General features: G+C 38.5%; 2 protein-coding genes across 11 annotated transcripts; both read left to right on the top strand.

Annotated features, from left to right (window-relative positions):
• Positions 1 to 1,901: 1,901 nt before the first annotated feature.
• Positions 1,902 to 13,678, top strand: LOC137713594 (protein ABSCISIC ACID-INSENSITIVE 5). 10 transcript variants are annotated; one of them, XM_088684639.1, is made up of 5 exons: positions 1,902 to 2,283; positions 3,462 to 4,650; positions 5,256 to 5,327; positions 5,439 to 5,468; positions 5,689 to 6,105. In XM_088684639.1, the coding sequence occupies exons 2-5, from the start codon at positions 3,523 to 3,525 to the stop codon at positions 5,782 to 5,784; spliced, it is 1,326 nt and encodes a 441-aa protein (XP_088540765.1). In that variant the 5' UTR covers positions 1,902 to 2,283; positions 3,462 to 3,522; the 3' UTR covers positions 5,785 to 6,105. The 10 variants fall into 10 exon arrangements, 4 of the variants coding, with proteins under 4 accessions (XP_088540765.1, XP_088540768.1, XP_088540767.1 ...); XR_015955881.1 differs by having other exon boundaries at positions 2,132 to 2,283; positions 5,439 to 5,613; XM_088684642.1 differs by lacking the exon at positions 1,902 to 2,283 and adding an exon at positions 13,071 to 13,678 and having other exon boundaries at positions 3,280 to 4,650; positions 5,689 to 5,802.
• A 2,869-nt stretch (positions 13,679 to 16,547) lies between these two features.
• On the top strand, positions 16,548 to 17,117 carry LOC137711889 (NDR1/HIN1-like protein 3). Its single transcript, XM_068451045.2, has one exon. It carries the CDS (start codon positions 16,548 to 16,550, stop codon positions 17,115 to 17,117), a length of 570 nt encoding a protein of 189 aa, XP_068307146.2.
• Positions 17,118 to 24,043: the final 6,926 nt, after the last annotated feature.

Raw genomic sequence — 24,043 nt, 5'->3', positions numbered from 1 at the left:
ATTTTCAAGGCTAAATACGCGGACAATAGAGTTGGGTGACGTGTGGAACATATGGCCTTTGGATTTCACACGTGAGCTAATCTGCTCTGATACCATAAAAAAATTGAAGTTAAAGTTCCACCATCGAAGTAACTCAACTTATTTATAAGTACATACAAAGTATTCATTTCGAACAGAAAGAATGAAAAAGCAATGAGAACTAGCTCGAACTGATCTAATTCTTAGATTTCCACCATATTGGAATTACAATACTATCTATGCCACAAATGAGCTTGAGAATATAAATTTCAAATCTAGAGTCAAATCATACACCAGAACATGTAAGGGGTGTTTGTTTGCCTTTTTTAGCTCTCACTGGACTGGCTTAGGTTAAAAGTTAGTGTAATCCGTGTTTGTTCACTGGCGGGACTAAGTTAAATGGGACAAAGGAGGACTCGCCTCGACTAAATCCCTCACTAGGAGGTTTTAGCGAGCACCCCAAAAAACAACGGGATTGCTAGTCCCGTCTCCCTCGTCTGCGAGCAGCGTCCTACGAACCCACATGAGCAACATCAGCCCCCATTCTCCAGTGACCAAACCAGAAACGGTTGTCGCCGATCTCCATCGTCCTGCAAACCCAGCTTCCTTTTGGCATATTGGTCGGTGATTTGGGATCTTTTGTCATATGGGTCGACCCGAACGATGAAAGAAAATAAAGAAAGAGAGAATATTTCTTGCCTCTTTCGTTTCAATGGCGCATACTGAAACAACAACCTCCTCTTGAGATTTCTCACAATCTGAAGTCTCGACTCTCGCATCGGACGACGTCGTTTTACGGTGATAATGAACTGGCGAAAAGTGTTGAAGTCCGTGCAGGCCTTGGTGGCCCACAACTTCCTCTTCTCTTTACGCTACTGCTCATCCTCAAGCTATACGGCGTCACCGCCTCTTACTATTGGTGGCCCGTTTACTCTCCATTCTCTCTCTCTCTCTCTCTCTCTCTCTCTCTCTCTCTCTCTCTCTCTCTCTCTCTCTTTCGTCAAATTTTCAGCTCTAACTTTTGTTTAATTTGAATGGAATTGTCAAATTTTAGGGTGGGAAAGTTTGGGAATTTTGTTGGATTGATGAGGCAATTGATGAGTTTTGTTTGGTTTGATGGAAAATTGGTTTGCATGTGAACTGTGTATATTTGTGATCGAGAAGAAAAGGAAAAAGGAGTTGGACGAGAAAGGAAAAAGGAAGAGATGGAGAAAAAGGAGGAGAGATAGTTTGACCAAAGAAAAGGGAGAGACAGATAGAGTTCTTTGTTTTTGAAAAAAAAAAAATTTAATTTTTATTCTGCTTCTTAGTCTGATACCGCACAAAACACTTCACTAAGCTAATCTAGCTTATTAGTCTAATTTAATCCAGTCCAGTTTAGTCCCTAAAACTAGTCTAGTCCGAGACAGTCCGGTGTAACAAATACACCCGTAGAGATTAAATCTCTCACATTTGTCAATTCATTTTAGATTTGATTGAATGCCCTAACTCCAACAAATACAAAGATTTGCTTGATTACCACTTATAATATTCATAACCAAAATGATTAATAGAAGCCAGATTTTCAAAAGTTAGAGAACCAGCAATGCGGTGATATTCACCCATTTTTTGACGTTCTACGATTCTTTTCATTTTCGTTTGTTAGGTTAAATGAATTTAAAAACTAGAGGATGTGAGATAAAAATGAACGAATAACACTATTTAAAATCTAGAGACATATTCTGTTATTTTCTGACAGAAACAGAACACGTGTTGCAACTTCAACAAAGATCTTCCTCCATCAGCCACCTAGCTAACAGGTGTCAAAGGGTTCCAAGCATTGTCTAATTTAGGAGTGGGGCATTAATTTTTTATAGTAAAAAAAAAGCGGCAGAGATTGATGGGATTGACTTGTACGCAAGAAAGGTGGCCCCACGCTTCGCCGGAAAGATAGAGGTGTGGTCGTGGAATTGCTCGATCGACGATCTCTCCTCCTCAAAGACCCTCCTGTATAAGACTGCACAGCCACCCTTAGCCAGCTGGCTCTCTCTATACCTAATAACCAAAACATAAATATAAAATAATACAAAATAAATATAAAATAAATCCCTACCCCCCATATACTTGGTGCTGTTTTAGCTGTGCTGATATCATATATACTAAATTCTTGAAGTAGATCTGTCCACGAGTAAATTTAAACACTGTCCAGGAGTATTACGTTTCTTGCATTTTCGAGTTCTTAGCCTTCATTCGTCAGCTTCCTACTCAGTATTTACATTCAGTCAGGTACTTTTCTTTTAATGGGTTTTAGGGTTTCAGCTTAGCTAGTTTTCTTATGCGCAGTCTGCATGTTTTGTTGGCTACAACAGTGTAGTCTCTTTTATGCATTCAAGTTCGAACTTCTTTTTCTGTAGTTTAGATGAGTTTAACAGGATATGTTTTTTTAATTTTTTCTTGCTTTGATCTGTGTTTGTATGCGTTTGTTGATTTTTATGTGTTTGTTTTGGGATCTGAGGCATATTGAAGATGAATATACTATCTTATTAGTTGGCTAAGTAGGGTTTAGTTAGTTAATTAATTTTCACGCATACTGCTTTTTAGTTTATTGTTATTAAGTGGCTTAATTTTTCTGGCTTTTTTATATTCTGTGTGGTCACTTTTTGGTGTTTAATAATTGGAAGAGAAAATTGACCACTCTAAAATGAAGTGCAAAAGCACTAAAAGAAAAAAAATTGTCTTTTACTTTTGCTGTCTACCCCGCATACTCATGTTTCCTATTTTGGAAATGTATAATTTAATTGCATTAGACATATCTTGTCATTATTTGTTTAATATGGACCACCATGTGAATACATCCAATTGCTCACTAATCCCATTCTTAAATTGAGCGAAACACTTAATTCTTGGTTGATTTCGGTTGGTGTTGCCAAGCATAGTCCTTAAAATTTGATCATAGGGGCCACAGAGATTCGTTATTTTTCAAATTACAAGCTATATTGGTTAGATAGATTTGAATATGGAATCTCTCTGAGTGCTGTGTGGGGTAAATGTTCTTAATCGCGTGGATAGAACCTCTCAAGTGTCGTGTAAGGTAAATGCTCTTAATCGTGTGAGTGTGAAAGGTTCGGTGCAGATTAAATGTTCTTAATCATGTGAGCTGAAAGCAACGTGAGCGGAAAATGCGTTGCACAAAGCTTTGTTGTTATCGCATGAATGAAATGTGTCATGTAGTTTCTGTACGAACCAGTTAAATTTATTCTGAGTACTGTGCTTGGTTGATATGAATTTATATCAATGTTTTCCTCTTTGTTCCTCTTAGAAAAAAAAGGGACATTTTAATTGGATATATTTATTGAAAGAACCAATTAATTTCACACAGTCGTCTATACTTCACTAGACTTAAATCTCTATTCTCTGCAACACCAACAACAACTACTGCATAAACTTAACCCCATGTGCTTCAGTTTGATCAGGTTCGTTACAATTTAGAAACCCAACATTCAATCAAGTGTAGATCGCACAAACATGGGTGTTTCGGAGTCGGAAATCAACTCTCATGGCGAGGTGGATTCGCCCTTGTTATCGGACCAACAAGCGAAGAACCACTTATTCTCCTCATTAGGAGGACAATCATCAATCTACTCTCTCACTCTTGATGAGTTTCAGCACACACTCAGCGAGAGTGGCAAGAATTTCGGGTCGATGAATATGGATGAGTTCCTCACCAGCATTTGGACCGCCGAAGAAAACCAAGCCATTAATTCAAATCTCACCAACACTACTACTACTACTAACAACAACAACATGAACAACATTGAGGTGCACATGCCTTTAGCCGAGGCCTCAGGAGAGAAGCGCATTGCGATGCAGCCCAGCTTGCCGCGTCAAGGCTCGCTTACGCTGCCTGAGCCACTGTGTAGGAAAACAGTGGATGAAGTTTGGTCTGAGATACACAGAGGGCAGCACGCAAAGCAGCAGAACAATCACAACAGTAGCATCGATGGCTGTGTTCAGAGTTCTGAGTTTGCCCCTCGCCAGCCTACTTTTGGGGAGATGACATTGGAGGATTTTTTGGTTAAAGCAGGGGTAGTCCGGGAACAGGATTCAATGGTGGCCACGGTGGTCCCTCCTCAGCCTCACCAGCAGCAGCAGTATGGGATGTACCAGAACGACAACCAGGCCGTGGGACCCAGTTTTGTAAATAGGCCTGTGATGGGAATGGGGGCTGCTGCCGCAGTAGGTGCTAGTACTAGCACTGCCGCCGGTAGTCCTAGTTACCAAACTATACCGCAAAGTGGGGCTGCGGTTGTGCGAGAGTCCTCTGCGTATGCTGCGAATGGTAAGAGGAATGGGCCGTACCTGGGGGTGCCGCCTCCACATTCGGTTTGTTTTGGCGGGAGAGTGGTGAATGGTGGTGGTGGATATGCAGCAGAGCAGACAATTGGGATGGCGGCTCCGGGGAGTCCCTTGTCTTCAGATGGAATGGGTACTAGTCAGGTTGAGAATTCTGCGTTTCAATTTGGTTTGGACATGGGTGGACTAAGAGGAAGGAAGCGAGGATTAGATGGACCGGTCGAAAAAGTGGTGGAGAGGAGGCATAGAAGGATGATTAAGAACAGAGAGTCTGCAGCAAGGTCTAGAGCTCGAAAACAGGTACATTATTTCATCCTTTTCAGACAATTCAGTTCTTACTATTGAATTGTTTGTTCTGAATAATTACTGGTTATGATAATTCAGCTGCCTCGAATGATCGAATTTGAAATATCTTTTTGTGAAGTTATTTTAGCAAGATAGACATTATTTATTTACTATATTGTATTGATCATCAATAGTTTAGTCATATGGTAGCAAAATGTTCCCTTTTTTCAGTTGCACGATGAATAAATCGGCCCCGTTGTTATAGATGGGATTGATCAGCAGCTTCAATTTGTTTTTTAAACTTTTCAACATTGTCGGTTTATACTGCGAGGCTGCTAGGAAATGATCTTTGCCAAGCTCTTAATAGAGTAGTCCAGGTAGCTAGTATGAATGTGACTCGCGGAACTACATGATGAATATCTAATTCAAGATTAAACAGTTCAGTAGCTGCTAGGCCTAGGCAAGCAGTTGAACTGGTCCTTTTGGAATCTTGAATCATGTAAAATTATGCGGACAACCTTAGTGAAAGTAATTTTACATCCTTGTGGAATTTCTCATCACATTTTCTTGAAGGATCATAGCAGTAATTTTTATTTGAGCGATATATGCTGCTTTTACAGGCATACACAGTTGAATTGGAAGCAGAACTGAACCACTTACGAGAAGAGAACTCACACCTTAAACAGGCGCTGGTAATGACATGAAAAACATTTCAATGTGTTGAAAGCTTTCTGACTCTTTTTGTTTCTTGTGGTGATATTGCTTATAATTATTGCACTTGCTGATCGAGTTAACATGAACAGGCAGAGCTCGAGAGGAAGCGAAAGCAACAGGTAATTCTTGCTTTAACAATGTATGAGTAACAAAAATGAATGCTTTTCAGTGTTACGAGCGATCTTGATTCATCGTCTGTCCAACAAGACAACATGCGGGACTGTCGGAAACCATTTTTCGTATTTGTTGTGTCTGCAACTGCAAGTAAATTCCTGTATTCTGCCATAACATTATAATTGATCACATTACGTATCCTTAACTGAAATATTTTTTTTTCAGTTTTTCGAGGAAATGAAGATGAGAGTTCAGAACAGGGCCCAGAAAGTGAAGGAGAAGCTAAGGGTGTTGAGGAGGAGTAATAGTTGTGTTTTATAATGTGCAATCTGAGATATGGTAAATGAACGCATATCTCATGTTTTTAGTTAGTCTTTGTACCTTTCTTTCATTTTCCTGAATATGTTACTTTTGAGTAGCTTCCTATACTTAAAAAAGAACTTCCATGTTCGTCATTGAGGACTCGACAGAACTGAAGCCCTCACCGAGGGAAGTCGAAACTGTGCAAGCTCAGCTCAATGCTGAAACGGCTACAAGGTGAAGCAAGAGTGCTCCACTGCAAGATAAGATGATGCCACATTGAGAATAAATGTGAATGATTCCTGTACTAGGCATGATTATATACGTTTGTTGTAGTTTTTGTATATTTCAACTTACCAGCTTCTGCATTGTGAGCTTTCTAGAACAAGTGCGTTTATTAGCATAAAATAAAATTCTTCAGGAATGTCATTATGCGTGCCATCGATGGAAATTTACATGTATCAACGGCTGGCAGTTATTGACTTGATTACAAAAGTACTTCACAAGGCTTCTTGTATGAGTTAATCACTTGACAACGCTGACTCGGCTGTCCATACAAAATTCTTCTTCTCAAAACTCAGTCCTATGAGTTAATTGGTTGATTCATTGGGAAGTATTTTTAATGGTCTTAAGAACTAATTAAATGCATCAACGAATAGCAGTCACTGACTCTGTTAGTAGATATTGTTTTTTAAGCTAAAATATGCGAGAAAAGGATTCTCACTAAACCCTTTTCACAGTTAAACAGTTGGTTTAAAATTTTGGCGCGAACCAACAAATTATTTTGTATATGGTTGGCAATGGACCAATAATAGTAAAACTAAGTATCCAATTTATGTGTGTTTAATGAACCTGAACTTTATGATGGACCTCTTCTATAGGCAAGGTGGTTTAGCAAACCTATCCATGTGGTTTATAGTGTCAATGAACATGTGTGGTCTTTGCGTTTGCAGCTTATTTTAAGGATTTTTTAGGATTCTCTAGCTATCAGTTTTCATGATTTTGTTGCTATAGTTGCTTTTATGGGGAACATGTGTGACATTTGCGTTTGCAGCTTATTTTAGAGATTTTTCATAATTCCTTAACTATCGATTTTCATGATTTTGTTGCTATAGTTGCTTTTCTGGGGTTTGGTTTTCTCCCTCATTAATGTAATAAACGTAAGGGGATGATCCCGCTTATCTAAAAAAAAAAAAAAAGTGTGGAAGAGTGGTAGGGCGTTCATGTAAGTTTATAATGTGAATGAACCTTTGCACGTGGGTTATAATTTCTAATGTTGTTGAAGGACCTCTAGGTTTGGTTCAGTGTATTTGATTAATTGGCTGTAAAATTTTGTGCAATTTTGCCAACAACTAGCTCAAGGGCAACACTTGCAGCATCCCCAGAAAAACCTCTACACGTGCCCACCCAACACTGATGATTTTGAATTGCGTTTGGTCTCATAGGGTTAAAAAGTGATTCAGAATAGATTTAATCTGGTCTTAATTTATGAATTTTATTGAATTTTTCTTTTCTTTCGGGTTAATTATGCTCTGTAAGTAAGTTGGGTTACTCTTCATATTGTTAATTAGTTTTATAGTGCAATCTCTGTTGGAGTATGTGGCCAAGTGGACAAGTGTCCAAAAGACCTTTCGGCTAAACAAAAGAAGGTGGACAATACCTTTCCTTGTTTTGGGGAGGAAAAAAGGGAAAAGTTTTTGTTCTCTTCAACACCCGTGGGTGTTGGTTCAAAAAAAGGATAAGTTGCTTTTGAAAAAGAAATAGGGAGTGAGAGCTCATTTCGGTTTAGAAAAAAACAAGAGAGAAGAAAGAGCTCTTTTTGCAGAGAGCAAGGGAGAGTTGCAGAGAGCCTAAAACAGAAGAAGAAGTTGTTGCTTCATTTGATTGGTAATCATCAACCAAAGTAATTGTTGTTGTAATAGCTTTGAGCTATATGTATAGAGAAGAAATTATTCTTTATATTTCTTTCTCTATTTGTTTCTTTGGTGTGTGAGAGCTATTGGGTGTATTGGGCTTTTGGGTTGTGAGATTGTCAACACTTTGTAAACTCCTATTTGGTTGATAGTGGATTATTGGGTGAGCTCCTACTGCTCCGATGACGTACTCCAGTTACACTGACTGTGGAGGAACCTCGTTAAAATCTTTGTGTCTTTTATATTTTGTTCTTGCATTTTCATTTGATAAAATTTCATGTGGGTTAGCTTGAGTTGGTTCCATTTAGTTTGGTGCTATCCTAGCACAACAATTGGTATCAGAGCACTGGTTGCTCTTGGGTACTGTCTAATTGCCAAAAATGTCAGACGGGCAAGATGAGAATCCTTTTGGAAGCAGCTCCGGATTTGCAAGAACTACGGTGCAAAATGCAAAGTTCAAAGTTGAAAAGTTTGATGGCACAAACAACTTTGGGATGTGGCAATGTGAGGTCAAAGATGTGTTGGCTCAACAAGATCTACTTGCCGCTTTGGGAGAGAAGCCGGAAGCTATGTCGAAGCCGGAATGGGAGAAATTAAATTTGTGGGCTTGCTCTTCAATTCGGTTGTGCCTTGCAAAAACTCAGAAGTATTTTGTGATGCGGGAGACATTGGCAAGTGTGTTGTGGCAAAAATTGGAAGACAAGTATATGACGAAGAGTGCAGATAACCGGCTACACTTGAAGAAAAAGCTCTACCGCTTCCAATACAAAGAAGGTACAAAAATGATTAGACACCTTGATGCTTTTAATAAGTTGATTGCCGACTTGTTAAATTTAGATGAGGATATTAAGGATGAAGATAAGGGCTTAATATTGTTGAATTCCTTGCCGGACTCTTATGAGCATTTTGTTACCACTATTATGCATGGTAAAGAAACTGTGAAATTTGAAGATGTGTCAAATGCCTTGATGAATTATGAAATGAGACATAGAGATAAAAATCATGATAGTACCTCGGAAGCTTTATTTGTTAGATGTAGATCATTGGAGAGAAGATCATCTTCTAGTAGGAAAAAATCACAGTCTCGACCTAGAGGAAACTTTAAAGGTAGAAAACCTTTGGAAAGGGATGAATGTGCCTTTTGTCGTAATAAGGGCCATTGGAAGAAAGATTGTCCTAAATTGAAGACCAAAGGTAAAGAAAGTTCTGAAGCTAATGTTGCTGAAGTTGAAACAGATTTTCCTGATTTTGCTTTAACCACTTCCTCATCATTTGATTGTGCTACTAAGTGGGTGTTGGATACGGGTTATACTCATCATATGACTCCTCACAAGGATTGGTTTTCAAGCTTGAAAAAGTTTGATGGCGGTGTTGTGTTCATGGGAGATGACAATCCTTGCACAACAAAAGGGATTGGTACAGTTCGTTTGAAGTTGCATGATGGCATGGTTAAAGAGTTGACAGGTGTTCGGTATGTACCGAATTTGAAGAAAAATCTTATTTCTTTGGGAACTTTGGAAGCCAAGGGCTTCAGGTTTCATTCAGATGAGCAGACATTGAAGGTGACTTATGGTGCACTTGTTGTGATGAAAGCTCCTCGATGTAGCCATTTGTATTTATTGCAAGGAAGCACTGTGACAGGTGAAGCATCTGTAATCTCAGAAAATATGGGCACATCCGATTCTGATACTACTAGATTGTGGCATATGAGATTAGGCCATGCCGGTGAGAAAGCTCTACAAGGGCTTGTGAAACAAGGTCTTCTAAAAGGTGCCACGACTTGTAAGCTTGATTTCTGTGAGCATTGTGTCTTGGGGAAGCAAACTAGAGTGAAGTTTGGTACTGCTGTACATCAGACGAAGGGCATTCTTGATTATGTGCATTCGGATGTTTGGGGTCCTACAAAGACTCCCTCTTTGAGTGGTAGACATTGGTTCGTGACCTTTGTTGATGATTATTCAAGAAGGTCTTGGGTCTACACTATGAAGCACAAGAGTGAGGTGTTGAGCATTTTCTTGGGTTGGAAGAAAATGGTTGAGAACCAGACTGGGAGAAAGATTAAGATTTTGAGATCGGATAATGGTGGTGAATACACATCCGACCCTTTCTTTAAAGTTTGCAAAGAGGAAGGGATTGTGAGACATTTTAGTGTCCAGGGAACTCCACAACAAAATGGAGTTGCAGAAAGATTGAATCGAACCTTGCTTGAGAAGGTTAGATGCATGTTGTCTCAGTCGGGTTTGAGCAAGTCGTTTTGGGCAGAGGCAGTTACTTATGCATGTCACATCATCAACCGATTACCCTCAGCTGCTGTTCAGGGTAAGACGCCAATGGAGGTATGGACTGGAAAACCTTCTAATGATTATGATTATATTCGTATTTTTGGTTCACTTGCTTATTTTCATGTAACTGAAAATAAACTTGATCCTAGAGCCAAAAAGGCTATCTTTCTTGGTTTTAGTAGTGATGTCAAAGGTTACAGGTTATGGTGCCCGGAGATGAAGAAACTTGTAATCAGCAGAGATGTGACATTTGATGAAGAAAATATGTTCAGAGACTCTGAAAAGAATGTGAAAGATGTCCAACAGGTGGAGCTTGAGAAAGTTGCCTCTAGTACTTCAAATCCTATTTCCGCTGATGTCGAAGCCACTACAAGTGAAGAAGTGGGAGACCATGAGGATGTTGAAGAAGTTGAACTTGAAGATTCTATTCAAGTTGAAGAGCAAGTTTCACCTCAAGAGTCTATTGCCAAGAACAGAGGAAAAAGACAAATTACCAAGCCAGCTCGGTATAGTGACTATGTTGCTTTTGCTCTTCCTATTATCACTGATGAGATTTCATCCAATTTTGAGGAAGCCATTGAGAGTGAGGAAAAGGAGAAGTGGTGCAATGCCATGGGTGATGAGATGAATTCTCTCTTGAAGAACAATATTTGGGAGTTAGCTAAATTGCCTAAGGGTAAGAAAGCTATTGGTTGTAAATGGGTGTATGCCAAGAAAGAAAATGCTGATGAGAAAAGCAATGTAAGATTCAAAGCAAGATTAGTTGCTAAAGGGTATGCACAAAAGGAAGGCATTGACTACAATGAAATTTTTTCTCCAGTTGTGAAGCACTCCTCAATTCGCATTATGTTAGCTCTTGTTGCACAATATGATCTTGAACTTGTGCAACTCGATGTGAAGACGGCTTTCCTACATGGTGATTTGAATGAAGAGATCTATATGTGTCAACCGGATGGGTATAAAGTGAAAGGGAAAGAGAATTTGTTTTGCAAGTTGAAGAAATCACTTTATGGCTTGAAGCAATCTCCAAGACAATGGTATTTGAGGTTTGATAAATTTATGAGAGGCCAAAATTATTCTAGAAGTCAATATGATCATTGTGTGTACTTCAAGAAGTTGCAAGATGGGTCTTTCATTTATTTGTTGATATATGTTGATGATATGTTGATTGCCTCAAATAATGTCGAAGAGATTGATAAATTGAAGAATCAAATGAAGAATGAGTTCGAGATGAAGGATCTTGGTGAAGCAAAGAAGATCCTTGGCATGGAGATCACTAGAGACAGAGAGAAGGGTCTGATTTGTTTGAATCAAAGACAATACCTTGAGAAGTTGATTCGGAAGTTTGGAGTTCATGATTCAACTAAACCGGTTAGTACCCCTTTGGCTCTTCATTTTAAATTGAGTTCTCTACAATGTCCTAAAGCTGATAAGGAGAAGCTGCAAATGAAAAATATACCATATGCAAATTTGGTTGGTAGTTTGATGTATGCAATGGTATGCTCTAGACCAGATATTGCTCATGCAGTTGGCATGGTGAGTCGATATATGCATAATCCTGGTAAAGAGCACTGGCAAGCAGCTAAGTGGATATTGAGGTATCTCCATGGTACTCAAAATGTTGGTTTATGCTTTGAGAGGGATGACTCTGGTATTAGTCATTTTGCTGTTGGTTATGTTGATTCAGATTATGCAGGTGATTTGGATGGAAGGAAGTCTACTACAGGCTATGTGTTTACTATGGCTAAAGGGCCAGTTTGTTGGAGGTCTATTTTGCAGTCGTCTGTTGCCTTGTCTACTACAGAGGCTGAATATATGGCAGTTGCTGAAGCTATAAAGGAGGCCATTTGGATACATGGACTGATTAGAGATTTGGGGGTTGATCAGAAGCAGGTGAAGGTGCATTGTGATAGTCAGAGTGCCATTTATTTGGCTAAGTATCAGGTTCATCATGCGAGGACCAAGCACATAGATGTGCGTTATCACTTTGTTCGTGAAGTAGTTGGTGAAGGGGGAGATCATTCTCCAGAAGATTCCAACTAAAGACAACCCCGCTGATATGTTGACTAAGGTTGTTGGTGTAGCCAAGTTTATTCATTGCTTAAACTTGGCTCACATTTTGCCTATATAAAGAATGCATTGAGCAGTAGGAGTTTTTTGAAGCAATTTTGGAGTATGTGGCCAAGTGGACAAGTGTCCAAAAGACCTTTCGGCTAAACAAAAGAAGGTGGACAACACCTTTCCTTGTTTTGGGGAGGAAAAAAGGGAAAAGTTTTTGTTCTCTTCAACACCCGTGGGTGTTGGTTCAAAAAAAGGATAAGTTGTTTTTGAAAAAGAAATAGGGAGTGAGAGCTCATTTCGGTTTAGAAGAAAACAAGAGAGAAGAAAGAACTCTTTTTGCAGAGAGCAAGGGAGAGTTGCAGAGAGCCTAAAACAGAAGAAGAAGTTGTTGCTTCATTTGATTGGTAATCATCAACCAAAGTAATTGTTGTTGTAATAGCTTTGAGCTATATGTATAGAGAAGAAATTATTCTTTATATTTCTTTCTCTATTTGTTTCTTTGGTGTGTGAGAGCTATTGGGTGTATTGGGCTTTTGGGTTGTGAGATTGTCAACACTTTGTAAACTCTCATTTGGTTGATAGTGGATTATTGGGTGAGCTCCTACTGCTTCGAGGACGTACTCCAGTTACACTGACTGTGGAGTAACCTCGTTAAAATCTTTGTGTCTTTTATATTTTGTTCTTGCATTTTCATTTGATAAAATTTCCTGTGGGTTAGCTTGAGTTGGTTCCATTTAGTTTGGTGCTATCCTAGCACAACAATCTCAACTTTCTTCACTCCGTTGTCAACTAAATGAAAAATGGAACAATACTTCAACTCGTTGATATCTTAGCAAATCGTATACTAAAGTAAATGTTTAGCTAGATGGAAGCTACCGAGAAGTACGTACTTGGGTGATGTTCAATTGCCAAGAGATTTATCAGAAAACACTCAATATATATGGATATTGACTTTGAATATACTCCATATATCACCTTATTAATTAGTTAAACTTTTCTTCCTGAAGCCAAAAACCTGATCCCTTATTACATAAACGTCCCATATGCACAGGTAAACCCCAAGAACCCAAGTTCGTCATCACCGATGCCTCTCTCACACAATTCAATTTCACCAGCACCAACAACACTCTCCACTACAACCTTACCCTCAACATCAACATCAGAAACCCTAACAAAAAGGTAGGTATAGACTATCGACGCATCCTAGTCATTGCCAACTACAGGAAAAAGAGGTTTGCTTTGGTGAGATTGAATTCGACACCATTTTACCAAGGCCACATGAACACGACAATTGTGCATGTAGATCTTCAAGGGCAGCAATTGATGAGGTTTGGGGAAAGTGATCTTTCCAAGTTTAACTCGGAGACTGCTACCGGGGTGTACAGCATTGACGTGAAGATTGCTCTTTGGATAGGAATCAGGTTCGGACAGATGAAGACGGGTTATTTCAAGATTCCAAGGAAGAGTGACTGCAAGTTGAAGGTTCCTTTGAGTACTTCAATTAATGGAACAGTTTCGAATGATTTCAAGACTACTGATTGTATGTGTTTTTATATCTTTGGAGACCCTAATGCCGGGTAAATTTCTTCAAAATGAACAAATGTATAAAATTCGAGTATGAATAAGTTAGTATGAATATGTTTTCCACTTCTTTGTCAATTATACATGTTGATGTCCGAAATTTGTTCATCAATATTAAAATTATGAATACAATCACATTAAAGACGCGAGTTTACGTGTTCAACTCAATCACACCAACAGTAGTAAACCATAGAACATAATTATCCAGGCTTTTGTTGAAAATACATGTTCGCGAGCTAGCTATTACATGAATTTGATGTCGAATGAAATTTAAAGAACAAATATTAGAATTAGTAATTCATGAGAAGTTTAAGGCTTGAGATTTTATGTAATTATATAGACCGCAGTCAAAACTAAGATAAGGTGCCAACCTCAAATCTCACTATGTCGAATTGTCATTGACTAAAACATGAAGACTTATCACCAAATTACACATATTATAGATGTCTTTACTAACTATGCAGAGTTACACCTTTAAATACCATTACAATTTCCTAACGATCGACCAGCACCTGTAACCCTACACCCTCTCTTCTTACACCTAGAAGGCCTTAACAATAATCTCGCACCCTGGTTTCGCATTATTCGAAAAATCTCCTTCACCACCCCCCCCCCCCCCCCCCCCTTTCTCTATATCTCTACCATCCATGCTAAAAAAATGTTGCTGCTGTTTCTGCATCATTGTTGTAGTACTCGGTGCTCTCAGCTTAACGGCTTGTTTCGCGGTTCGTCAATTCAGCCCTTCTAAATCGATAATTTACCAGGTCACTGATGCTTCGCTGACGCAATTCAACCTGACGGCAACCAACAACACCATCCTATACAATCTGTCCCTCAACATGACTGTTCAAAACCGTAACAAATGGAATGACTTCCACTATGAACATTTTGAAGCCGTTCCTAGTTATAAGAACCAGGGTTTGAGTAAAAGTATTTTGGAACCATTCGGGGTAGCGCACAGGGATACGTACGATTTGAATCCATTGTTCAAGGGACTACGAACGGTGACGGCTCTTACGAATGAGGAGGCTTCAAATTTTAGGAATAGTACAGTTTTTGTTATCACGTTGAAGATCTATTTTAAGTATTGGACCAAAATTGCTGTGTACAAGGATGAGAAGGAGCTAGATCCAGATGGCTTGCTATTTGAAGGTTCCATTGAGTTCTAGCGGAAAACCAGCTGAAAATTTTCAGAGCACCAAATGTGATAAGGCCGACCATTAAATTTGTTTCACGTTTAGTTTACAGTAGATTATCTTTTTTGTATCGATCGGTTGTCATTTCAAGACAAGGTATATAGGAAATTTTTGTTTCCCAAATTAGGAAAAAAAAATTCTTTATTATATTGGTATGACTACTTTTTTCCTTACTTCTTATTATTTTAAAATTAATATCAAACCACGACCATTAATATGCAAAAAGTTGAGGTTTCATCATAAAATCAATTAACAATTATTTGGAGTAGCTCAACTTATTTATAAGCTCATGCAAAATCTCTCCTGCTATCAATGCAGTGTTGCAGTTGTGCTCTAAAAGCCAATTTTGTAATATTAGATATTATGTAACAACTCCATATTAATCAATTTTGTAATATTAGATATTATGTAACAACTTCATGCACGAGTATTGGTCACGAGTATTGGTTTTATATTATAGAGATAATATCGTAAGATTTAAGATATGGAAGCAATGTTCTACAAAAAATTTATAAAAAATAAAAATGAAAATAAAAAATCCTTAAACAAAGTTCCTAGCCGTTTAGAATGTCAAATGAACATTGACTATCCGGTAAGATCGGTGTACATCGCATTAAAGTTATCATGGTCTCATGCTACGCGTGTTTGACATGTGGTGGATATACAATGCTTGTCTGTTGAACAAGTTTACTGAACACTGATTGCCTGGGAAGCTTAAACGTATGGATGTTTATCACCAGTCAAACGTTACAAAGCTTTGGATTGTAGTATGCAAGTAGTTCTTAGACCTGAGGCATCATTGGATATCGTGTGCTTATTGATATAATGGTATGTTGACTATCTAGTAAGATCGGTGTACATCACATTAAAGTTATCATGGTCTCGTGCTACGCGTGTTGGACATGTGGTGGATATACAATGCTTGTCTATTGAACAAGTTTACTGAACACTGACTGCCTGAGAAGCTTAAACGTATGGATGTTTATCACATGTCAAACGTTACAAAGCTTTGGATTGTATTATGCAAGTTGTTCTTAGACCTGAGGCATCATTGGATATCGTGTGCTTATAGATATAAACTTTGACTTCATATCAAAGTCCTCACTCCTTTGCATGGCCAACAATGTGTTGCTTGGGTTCATGTAGATGAGTATGGAGATATATGAAATAAAGAATCTATCACATTCTAGTAATTGTTTGATAAAATGAGATATTCCTTGAAACTACTTGAAGATTCATCTCAGAAATGAAATACAAAGAATACAATACTCTAACTAACTTGACTAAATCTAAGTCTTCATATAACATTTAATAATTAGTAATTGTTACATTCCTGGCTTGAAATTTTTCATTTTTTATTTATTATTTTTGCAAAAATTTTAAACCACATTAATCAAAACTCAGTTGTGTGCGGCTGGCCTCAAAAGTTGGTGTTCTTAAATTTACGAACACTAGATTAACGCGGAGTTTTCGAAAATACAGACAAATATAATGCATGTATTTACTAATTTTGCATATTATCCTTGCCTAATAAATAGCCATTATAAAGGCACCACACCGGGCATTTATACCCTCTTTTCCTCTGTGGCCTACGTGTGAATTCAACGAGAACTCAGAATCTCGCACTCTAGTTTCCAGCCCTCTTGAAGAACAAAATCTTTTGAGGGGGTTGGTGCTGGTGATGCAAATATAGAAAGAATCTTCCACTCTTTCTGTAATTAAGCAATACAAATAATATTCCTTCATCAACCATGGCTTGCAATTGGAAAAAATGTTGCTGCTTTTGTTGCATCCTCATGATAGTTTTCGTCATTGCCCTCGGCGTCGCTGTTATCGTTGTTCGCGAATACAGCCCTAAACGTGGGATCAAGTACGAGGTGACTGATGCGTCTCTGACCCAATTCAACTTGACAAGCGATAAAATCCTCAAATTCAACTTAGAGGTCACGATAAATGTCGAAAACCCTAATAAAAGGTCGAACTTCCACTACGAGAAATTCGAAGCCGTTGCTTCTTACAAGCAAGACAGTTTAATGAGCGTTAATATCGACCCCTTCGAGGTAGAGCACAAGGATAAGCATCCGGTGAGTGCATTGTTCAAGGGGGAGCAAAAGATGTCTCTTCCGAATGATGAGGTTTCAAAGATGAAGACTAGTACGGTTTATGATATCGTTTTGAAGTTGAAGGTCAAGCATTGGGCAAAGTATGCTACAATCAAGATTCATGAGAATATGAAGATGGCATGCAACTTGAAGGTCCCTTTGAATTCTAACGGAAAATCTGCTGTAAAATTTGAGGTTGCCAAGTGTGAGAAGGCTTAGATTTTTGTCTTGTAATGTACGTGCATGCATGGTTTGGAGGATTGTGTTTTAGTTTCTCAAATTTATAAGAAAAGGGTTTTTATTTCCCTTACACTTCATTCTAGCTAGGAACAACTTTTTTGTGGATTCCATACATCACGTCGATCGCCATGCAGTGTGGTGTAACACACACAATGATATGCTGATAGCTCTCTTAATTAGTAGCATTTTTTTTTTCACACAGCTATATATGCCTTTTGCCAATATGCATACGTTCAAAAAGGTAATTTTCGTTACTGGTGTGTTATAATTTAGTTGATTAAGAATATTTATTCTTACACTAGAGGTTCATGTTTGATTTTTCCTTCCTTGCTTTCAATCGTATAAAAAAAAGGAAATGAAAGTTTCTTACTATTTTTAAAGAACTTGTTACATATTTTTATTTGTCTGTACTATATTATTTAAGAGAAAAGCTTTAACGACCTTCAAAAACTACTCTATCGTTTTGCGTGATTGTTTGATGAATAACTAAAATACATTCTCACAACTATATATCGAAAACCACTTGATTCAGCATTGACACAATCTTTTTGAAATTCCAATAACTTTAAGAATCAGTCAATATATATTAGCATGCGTACATTCATACATGCATGTAAATTGTAATAGATGTAGGCTTGTAGCCTCCTTCAATACATATATATCTGTATACAACAGTCAGTGGTACAATATTTCAATTTGTTGAAATCTTTAATTCTTTTTGTTATGTGGGGATCGTAGAAATGGTGGAACATTTCAAAAGTCAGCGACTTGGAAGCTACATGAACTAATTTCTTCAATAATCCTGCAAACTCACGTATATAGATCACTCACAAAACACGCTTCACGTTGACTTTGAGCTTATATACTAACAAAAAATAGTGTTTTAACGAAAAGTTCACGGTACTGTTCATTTTAACAAAAAATCACATTTTTACACTAAAAAGTCAAGCATGGTACTATTCACTTTACTCTTTTATTTTGTCTTTATCATTAAAACTCAAAATTTTCAAGTTACCTACATTAGTTTTCATTTAAAAAAAACCATTGAATGTTTTGAGCTTCGGGATGCCCTATTTTCTGTATGATATCTGTTTATATGTTTTTAGGGTAAATCTTAGTTTAGTACCTTCAAGTTTCGTGGTTTTCAACATTTGATATATGAAGGTTTTTTTGTTTCAGAGTCATACTTAAAGTGTTAATTTTGGGACATTCTCAATACATCCGTTAATCTGGCTGTTAAGTCTTCCATTAACTGATGACGTGACACCCATGTGTACAATGATTGGACGCCACATGTCATTAAGAGGTCCACGTGGAAATTAAAACTTAAAAAAAAAAAATTTTGGTCGTCTTCTACCTCCCCCGACCTTCCCTTCCTCCCTTATCCCTCCATTCTCTCCTCTGCACCAACCCACCAAACCCTCATCTCCTCTCCTCTTCGACTCCTCATACATCCACCCTTCCCCCTCAATCTTTGACTCCACCCACCCAAATCACCAAAATCTTTCAATTTTCAAAAAATTGAGCAACGGTTTATTGAAATGCGAACAAGTAGAGGCTTCACCACCGCCGCAATAGATCCAGCTGTCGGCATATCTGTTTTCTCAGGTTTTTCCGTCCCATTTGGGTACTTAAATTTCCTGCAAATGTCTCAGCCTTTCCCTGCAAATACCTCAAAACCGGCAGAGACCACGAGGAGTTCTTGTTGATAGTTAAGTTGTTTTCAGATTTCCTTAATTGTCTTTGTATTGTCTTATATGACAAGTTTAGGTTCTGGATCCATTTACTTTTGAAGGTCTCATATGTCATTGTAATAGCCATGTGTCATCATCATATTGATGACCTACTATGTACGGCTAAGATTGGATGTAGTACTTAAAAGAATGAAAAGGGAATGTTGGTTTTATGCTCTGGAAAGAAACAGAGCAGCCGCAACTTTTGATTATGAGAGAAAGACAACAAACAGCAAGACTTCCTTTTTCTTTTCCAGAGAGTTTCAGTTTTTCTTCCTTCTTCTTCGTACTTCAAAACTAAACCCAGAAATTAAACACTCCATCCATAAACTTCAACATGGTATCAAGAGCACAGGTTTGAATTTAAATCTGGGCGTTGTGAAATCGCAAAGCTGAAAAAGGGGAAATCAACGAAATACCCCAATCTCTGACGGTTTAGTCTCAGATGGCCGGAGCCGGAGGTGGTGAGCTACGAGCTCCCATTTTCAATGGAAGTAACTATGATTTCTGGATGATCAAGCTGCGTACGATCTTCATCTCGCAGGATCTCTGGAGACTAGTTGAAAAAGGGTATGAAGAACCTGAGAAAGATGAGGAGGATGAGAAAGAGCTTACAGCAGCTGAAAAACTAGCACTGAAGGACAACGTCACCAAAGATGCAAAAGCACTAGGACTGATTCAAAATGCAGTCTCAGATGATATCTTTCCTCGCATAGCTCAACAGGTAACCTCCAAAGCTGCTTGGGATATTCTAAAATCAGAATTTGTTGGTGATAAGAAAGTAAGATCTGTGAAATTGCAAGGGCTTAGGAGGGAATTTGAACATCTTAGAATGAAGGATGATGATTCTTTATCTGGGTATGTATCTAAACTGTTTGAGCTTGTGAATCAAATGAGGTCATATGGGGAAGAAATTTTTGATCAAAGAATTGTACAAAAGCTTTTGATTAGTCTACCTAGGAGCTATGATTCGATTGCAGAACTTATAGAGGAAACCAAAGACACAGATACAATTAGTGTGCAAGAAGTTGTGGGTTCCTTGAAGTCACATGAGCAAAGACTACAAAGGCATGCTGACTATGGTTCAGAGAAGGCTTTTTCATCCTTGAGTATCAATCCCAGAGAAGGACCAAGTTCCTCATATGGGGGTAGCTCAAAATTCAAGAACAATTGGAAGAACAAAGGCAAGAAAATGGATGTAAAATATGCAAATGTTCCAAAGAAGGAGAATCAAGGTGAAGGAACAAAGATTTCCTGTGTTCACTGCAACAAACTACATTATGGAACCTGCTGGTTTAAGGGAAAACCCAAGTGCCATAAATGTGACAGATTTGGTCACTTGGCAAAGGACTGCAGAAGCAAAATTGTACCTGCAGCAAATTATGCAAATGAAGTAGAGGAAGAGGGAACTATGTTTTATGCTTGTCACTCAGCCTCTGTGGTGAAAAATTCTAGTGTATGGTATGTGGATAGTGCATGTAGCAATCATATGACTGGCCATGAATCCCTCTTGATTGAAGTGAACAGGAATGTGACAGCCAAAGTTAAGATGGGTACTGGTGAATTAGTTCAAGCTGTTGGAAAGGGAACATTGGTTATTGACACCAAACACGGAAAAAGATTCATAAAGGAGGTCATGCTAGTGCCAGGACTAGATGAAAACCTCTTGAGTGTAGGCCAAATGGTTGAACATGGGTACTTCTTGGTATTTGGGGATTATCTAGTGGATATCTTTGATGACAAAACCTTTGAGAACCTCTTGGCAAGGGTGCAAATGACCAGCAATAGGTGTTTCCCTATGACACTTGAATATGGAAATGAAGTAGCTAGAAGAGCAACTGTTGAAGAGACCACTTGGAACTGGCATAGGAGATTTGGGCATCTGAATTTCCAAAGTCTAAAATCTCTACAACAAAAGGAAATGGTTTATGGGCTACCTGAGATAAAAGATACATCCAAAGTTTGTGAAGGGTGTGCTATGGGTAAAGCTCACAGAGAGGTATTTGACAAGGAGAAAGCATGGAGAGCCACTGTACCTCTAGAATTGATCCATACTGATGTATGTGGACCAATGCAAGTCTCTACTATAGGAGGTAACAAATACTTCCTAACCTTTATTGATGATTACACCAGGATGTGCTGGGTATACCTGATGAATCTGAAATCTGAAGTTTTCAATATCTTCAAGAAGTTTAAGGCCATGGTAGAACTACAAAGTGGATTCAAAATCAAGAAGTTGAGGAGTGATAGAGGGGGAGAATACACCTCCACTGAGTTTTTGACATTTTGTGAAGATGTTGGTTTGGAAAGACAACTCACAATTGCCTATTCCCCTCAGCAAAATGGAGTGGCTGAGAGGAAGAATAGGACAATTGTTGAGATGGCAAAGGCTATGATACATGAGAAGCATTTACCATATAATTTCTGGGGTGAAGCAGTAACAACTGCAGTCTACATTCTTAATCGATGTCCTACCAGATCACTTCATGAAGTAACACCTTTTGAAGCCTTTAGTGGCAGGAAGCCAGGAGTCAAGCACTTGAGGGTCTTTGGTTCTATATGCTACTATCACGTGCCTAGTCAACTCAGGCACAAATTGGAGGAATCTGCAACGAAGGGAATCTTCATTGGGTATGGAAAATGTGAGAAGGGGTATAGAGTGTATGACCTGCATTCCAAGAAAGTAATATTGTCTAGGAGTGTCATTTTTGATGAGAACTTAGCTTGGAATTGGGAAACACAAAGGGAAATGCCTATTTCAGTTCCACTGAATGTTGAGATCAATGATAGAATCACTGAGCAAGTGGAATCAGCACTTGCTTCTGATCAAATACAAAGTGAAGACACTACTGGAACACAAGATTCAAGCGTAAGGGTCCAGAATTCAGCAACTCCTACCTCTACACCGGTTAGGCTAAGAAGCTTAACTGATATCTATGCAAGGTGCAACATGTGTATCATAGAACCAGAAAATTATCAAGAAGCTGCAAAAGATAAAGCATGGCAGGCAGCTATGGATAATGAGATCTCCATGATAGAAAAGAATGAAACTTGGGAGTTGGTGGACAGATCTACATCCAAGCCGGTCATTGGAGTTAAATGGGTATATAAGATCAAACTCAATCTTGATGGTTCTATACAAAAACACAAGGCAAGACTAGTTGCAAAAGGATATTCTCAAAAGCCCGGAGTGGATTTCAATGAGACCTTCGCTCCGGTAGCAAGGATGGATACTATTAGGACACTAATAGCTCTTGCAGCCCAGAAAGGTTGGAGATTGTTCCAACTTGATGTCAAATCTGCCTTCTTAAATGGAACTCTACATGAAGAGGTCTATGTAGACCAACCTGAAGGGTTTGTAATTCAGAATGCAGAAGAAAAGGTTTATAAGTTAAGGAAGGCATTATATGGCCTGAAACAAGCACCAAGGGCCTGGTACGAAGAAATTGATGCATATCTCATCTTATGTGGATTTAAGAGGAGCCCCAGTGAACCTACACTTTATGTTAAGGTAAGAAATGGTACTGAAACTATAATCATCTCAATCTATGTGGATGATATAGTTTACACTGGCAGCAGTGAAGAATTGATGTCAGAATTCAAGTTTGACATGATGAACAGGTATGAAATGACAGACTTGGGACTGCTGCACCATTTTCTTGGCATGGGGATTCTGCAAAGTGAAAAAGGGATCTTCATTGGGCAAAAGAAATATGCTCTAACTCTGCTAGACAAGTTTGGCTTGCAGAACTGTAAACCAGTGAGCACACCACTGGCTACAACTGAAAAACTTTGCAGGAATGATGGAAGTGAATCCACTGATGAAGGAGTTTACAGGCAGATTGTGGGCAGCTTGCTATATCTAACTGCCACTAGGCCTGACATTATGTTTGCTGCATCACTGTTGGCAAGATTTATGCACTCTCCCTCCAAGAAACATCTTGGAACTGCCAAAAGGGTCCTAAGATATATACAAGGGACCATTGATTTTGGAATTGAGTTTGAGAAGGGAAAGAAAGCTGCACTTATAGGATATTGTGATAGTGATTGGAGTGGGTGTGAGGATGACATGAAGAGCACTTCCGGATATGCATTCACATTTGGAAGTGGTGTGTTTTCTTGGGCCTCTGTGAAGCAACACAGTGTTGCTCTCTCAACTGCAGAAGCCGAATACGTCAGTGCAGCTGAAGCAACAACTCAAGCCATTTGGCTAAGATTTGTGTTAGAAGATTTTGGAGAAATGCAGGCAGAAGCTACTCCACTTATGTGTGACAACACATCAGCTATAGCCATGACTAAAAATCCAGTCTTCCATCAAAAATCGAAACACATAAATAGAAGGTACCATTTTATCAGAGAAGCTCTGCAGCAAAATGTGATTGACATCATGTACTGCAAGAGTGAAGACCAGCTTGCTGATATTTTCACTAAGGCTCTTCCTAAAGCTCGTTTTTGTTTTCTCAGAGATCTCCTTAGTGTGAAATCAGTTAACAACTTAAGAGGGAATGTTGATAGTTAAGTTGTTTTCAGATTTCCTTAATTGTCTTTGTATTGTCTTATATGACAAGTTTAGGTTCTGGATCCATTTACTTTTGAAGGTCTCATATGTCATTGTAATAGCCATGTGTCATCATCATATTGATGACCTACTATGTACGGCTAAGATTGGATGTAGTACTTAAAAGAATGAAAAGGGAATGTTGGTTTTATGCTCTGGAAAGAAACAGAGCAGCCGCAACTTTTGATTATGAGAGAAAGACAACAAACAGCAAGACTTCCTTTTTCTTTTCCAGAGAGTTTCAGTTTTTCTTCCTTCTTCTTCGTACTTCAAAACTAAACCCAGAAATTAAACACTCCATCCATAAACTTCAACAGTTCTTACACAAACTTTGGATCTCCTTCAAGAACATCCAATAATTTGATTACAAAAGCAAAACCCAATTGCCGGAATCCAAAATTAAAATTACCAAAAGCTAAATCTTCTAGGCCTCACAACTGCCTCCTGCAAATCCTACTTCAAACTGAAAAATTCAAGCAAAACCCAATTACCCAACCGCCACCTGCAAATCAAACTAAAAATTCAAACAAAATTCAATTACCCAACAACTTCTGCCAATCATAAACTCAAAATTGGGCATGTGGGAGGACAGAAGAACTCGTGAGCTTGTTCAC

This window comes from Pyrus communis, chromosome 14 (genome assembly GCF_041283825.1).
Source record: "Pyrus communis isolate YQ-2024b chromosome 14, ASM4128382v1, whole genome shotgun sequence".
Classification (NCBI taxonomy): Eukaryota; Viridiplantae; Streptophyta; class Magnoliopsida; order Rosales; family Rosaceae; genus Pyrus; species Pyrus communis.
Note: the sequence above shows the minus strand (reverse complement) of the source record. Positions and strands in the feature narration are given on the sequence as shown.

Coding starts and splice junctions, on each gene's coding strand:
- LOC137713594 (XM_088684642.1), top strand. CDS start 3,523: ATGGGTGTTTCGGAGTCGGAAATCAACTCTCATGGCGAGGTGGATTCG. Junction 4,651..5,255: donor GGTCTAGAGCTCGAAAACAG/GTACATTATTTC, acceptor CTGCTTTTACAG/GCATACACAGTTGAATTGGA. Junction 5,328..5,438: donor CACACCTTAAACAGGCGCTG/GTAATGACATGA, acceptor TAACATGAACAG/GCAGAGCTCGAGAGGAAGCG.
- LOC137711889 (XM_068451045.2), top strand. CDS start 16,548: ATGGCTTGCAATTGGAAAAAATGTTGCTGCTTTTGTTGCATCCTCATG.